General features: G+C 51.1%; 1 protein-coding gene across 1 annotated transcript; it reads right to left on the bottom strand. All coding sequences in view use genetic code 11, as the record gives it.

Annotated features, from left to right (window-relative positions):
• Window positions 1–174: 174 nt before the first annotated feature.
• EGR_11046 (Serine/threonine-protein kinase Sgk1) lies at window positions 175–2,255 on the bottom strand (the record flags this gene model as incomplete). The annotated part of the gene is made up of 2 exons (XM_024500295.1): window positions 175–1,069; window positions 1,381–2,255. The coding sequence occupies 2 exons, from the start codon at window positions 2,253–2,255 to the stop codon at window positions 175–177; spliced, it is 1,770 nt and encodes a 589-aa protein (XP_024345291.1).
• Between the last annotated feature and the right edge of the window lie 279 nt (window positions 2,256–2,534).

Below are 2,534 nucleotides of genomic sequence, written 5' to 3'. Positions count from 1 at the left end.
GGCCAAATTGTTGGGTCCACAGTGACGGTAGATTAGACGAGGTACTCGCCACACCATTGCAGGTGAAGCATCCATCCTCTACCCGGACACATCAGGCGGAAAGGCACATCCGCGTCACGCACTGCGTCACAGTGGAGATAAAGAGCCTTCTACTTCACCCAGCCCTAACTCGAATTACACGTTTTCATCAGCGCTGATGGTCTGCTTCTTATCGACTGCTTCGGAGGATTGGATGTGATGATTGTTGAAGTCGAAGTTGGCGAAGAGTCCATCAATCCTCTCGGGTGTCATGCCAGCTCTTGCCAGGTTCTTGTAGTCTGGTGGTATTGTGATCAACCGACGCACTCTACACTCGTCATGCGTATCTCGAAGACATCGGTCGATCAGCGGCATGCTCGTGTCGTAAGCGGCTTCGAGAAGCAGAGGGTCGTGAGGATCGAGGTTGAATTCTTTCAAAGCAGCAGAGAGATGCAACTCGGAAGGGTGATAGGGTGGTTCCATGTTACAGACCCTCACCTCCTCCCAGTTGACGCCTTCGTACAATTCGAGACACTTGACGCCGGCAATGTCCACACGCCTTCTGTGGTCGTGTGTGAGACAGGCTTTGAAGAAGTCCTGTAGAGGTTTGGACAGTTTTGGAAAACGACCTTCTCTGTGGCGACCATTGCTCAGCCAATTTTCCACAGTGACGGATCCATACATGATGCAGCCCATGAGAATGCCCAGGCTCCATACATCCGCCTTCGTGGTGATTTCCACTCTAGCTTTCACCTCCGGTGCCATGAAGAAGGGCGTTGCAGTGAAGTCTGCCTTATTGGGGGGTCCTGACTCCCAACTCATGTCATAGGAGCGATCAAAATCCGTGATAAAGAGGTGGCCTGAATCTGAGAGAAGCATATTGGCGGGTTTGACGTCTAAGTTGACGATACGCATGGCGTGAAGGTGCTCCAGACCACAAATAATCTCGCAGCTATAAAACCGTGCAGCCTTCCCACCGAGAAAGCCAACATTTGCGAGCACATCCTGCAGATCAAAGCCACTTCCCTTACGCATCACAAAGGTCGGAGAGCTGCAAATTCGAAAACTTTGAATTAGAGTGCCCAGAAATGATGATTGTTCTCCCGCTTGAGCGAGACGCACGAGGATGTGGTGTTCTCGAAGAGCACATTGAATAGCGGCGTGGTTTTGCAGAAAAACACGCTGGCCAAATTGTTGGGTCCACAGTGACGGTAGATTAGACGAGGTACTCGCCACACCATTGCAGGTGAAGCATCCATCCTCTACCCGGACACATCAGGCGGAAAGGCACATCCGCGTCACGCACTGCGTCACAGTGGAGATAAAGAGCCTTCTACTTCACCCAGCCCTAACTCGAATTACACGTTTTCATCAGCGCTGATGGTCTGCTTCTTATCGACTGCTTCGGAGGATTGGATGTGATGATTGTTGAAGTCGAAGTTGGCGAAGAGTCCATCAATCCTCTCGGGTGTCATGCCAGCTCTTGCCAGGTTCTTGTAGTCTGGTGGTATTGTGATCAACCGACGCACTCTACACTCGTCATGCGTATCTCGAAGACATCGGTCGATCAGCGGCATGCTCGTGTCGTAAGCGGCTTCGAGAAGCAGAGGGTCGTGAGGATCGAGGTTGAATTCTTTCAAAGCAGCAGAGAGATGCAACTCGGAAGGGTGATAGGGTGGTTCCATGTTACAGACCCTCACCTCCTCCCAGTTGACGCCTTCGTACAATTCGAGACACTTGACGCCGGCAATGTCCACACGCCTTCTGTGGTCGTGTGTGAGACAGGCTTTGAAGAAGTCCTGTAGAGGTTTGGACAGTTTTGGAAAACGACCTTCTCTGTGGCGACCATTGCTCAGCCAATTTTCCACAGTGACGGATCCATACATGATGCAGCCCATGAGAATGCCCAGGCTCCATACATCCGCCTTCGTGGTGATTTCCACTCTAGCTTTCACCTCCGGTGCCATGAAGAAGGGCGTTGCAGTGAAGTCTGCCTTATTGGGGGGTCCTGACTCCCAACTCATGTCATAGGAGCGATCAAAATCCGTGATAAAGAGGTGGCCTGAATCTGAGAGAAGCATATTGGCGGGTTTGACGTCTAAGTTGACGATACGCATGGCGTGAAGGTGCTCCAGACCACAAATAATCTCGCAGCTATAAAACCGTGCAGCCTTCCCACCGAGAAAGCCAACATTTGCGAGCACATCCTGCAGATCAAAGCCACTTCCCTTACGCATCACAAAGGTCGGAGAGCTGCAAATTCGAAAACTTTGAATTAGAGTGCCCAGAAATGATGATTGTTCTCCCGCTTGAGCGAGACGCACGAGGATGTGGTGTTCTCGAAGAGCACATTGAATAGCGGCGTGGTTTTGCAGAAAAACACGCTTCAATGCAGACGTCTGGGTGGTGATGGTGGTGGTGTTGTCAGCACCCTGTGTGTAGACTGCCTCATAGACAATGGAGTAGGACCCACGAGAAATGAACTTTACAACATCAAACTGTTCCAGCTTCATCTC

The sequence above is a fragment of the Echinococcus granulosus genome, assembly GCF_000524195.1.
Source record: "Echinococcus granulosus chromosome Unknown EG_S00346, whole genome shotgun sequence".
Classification (NCBI taxonomy): Eukaryota; Metazoa; Platyhelminthes; class Cestoda; order Cyclophyllidea; family Taeniidae; genus Echinococcus; species Echinococcus granulosus.
The sequence above is the reverse complement of the archived record's forward strand: the minus strand, read 5'-3'. Positions and strand labels throughout refer to the sequence as shown.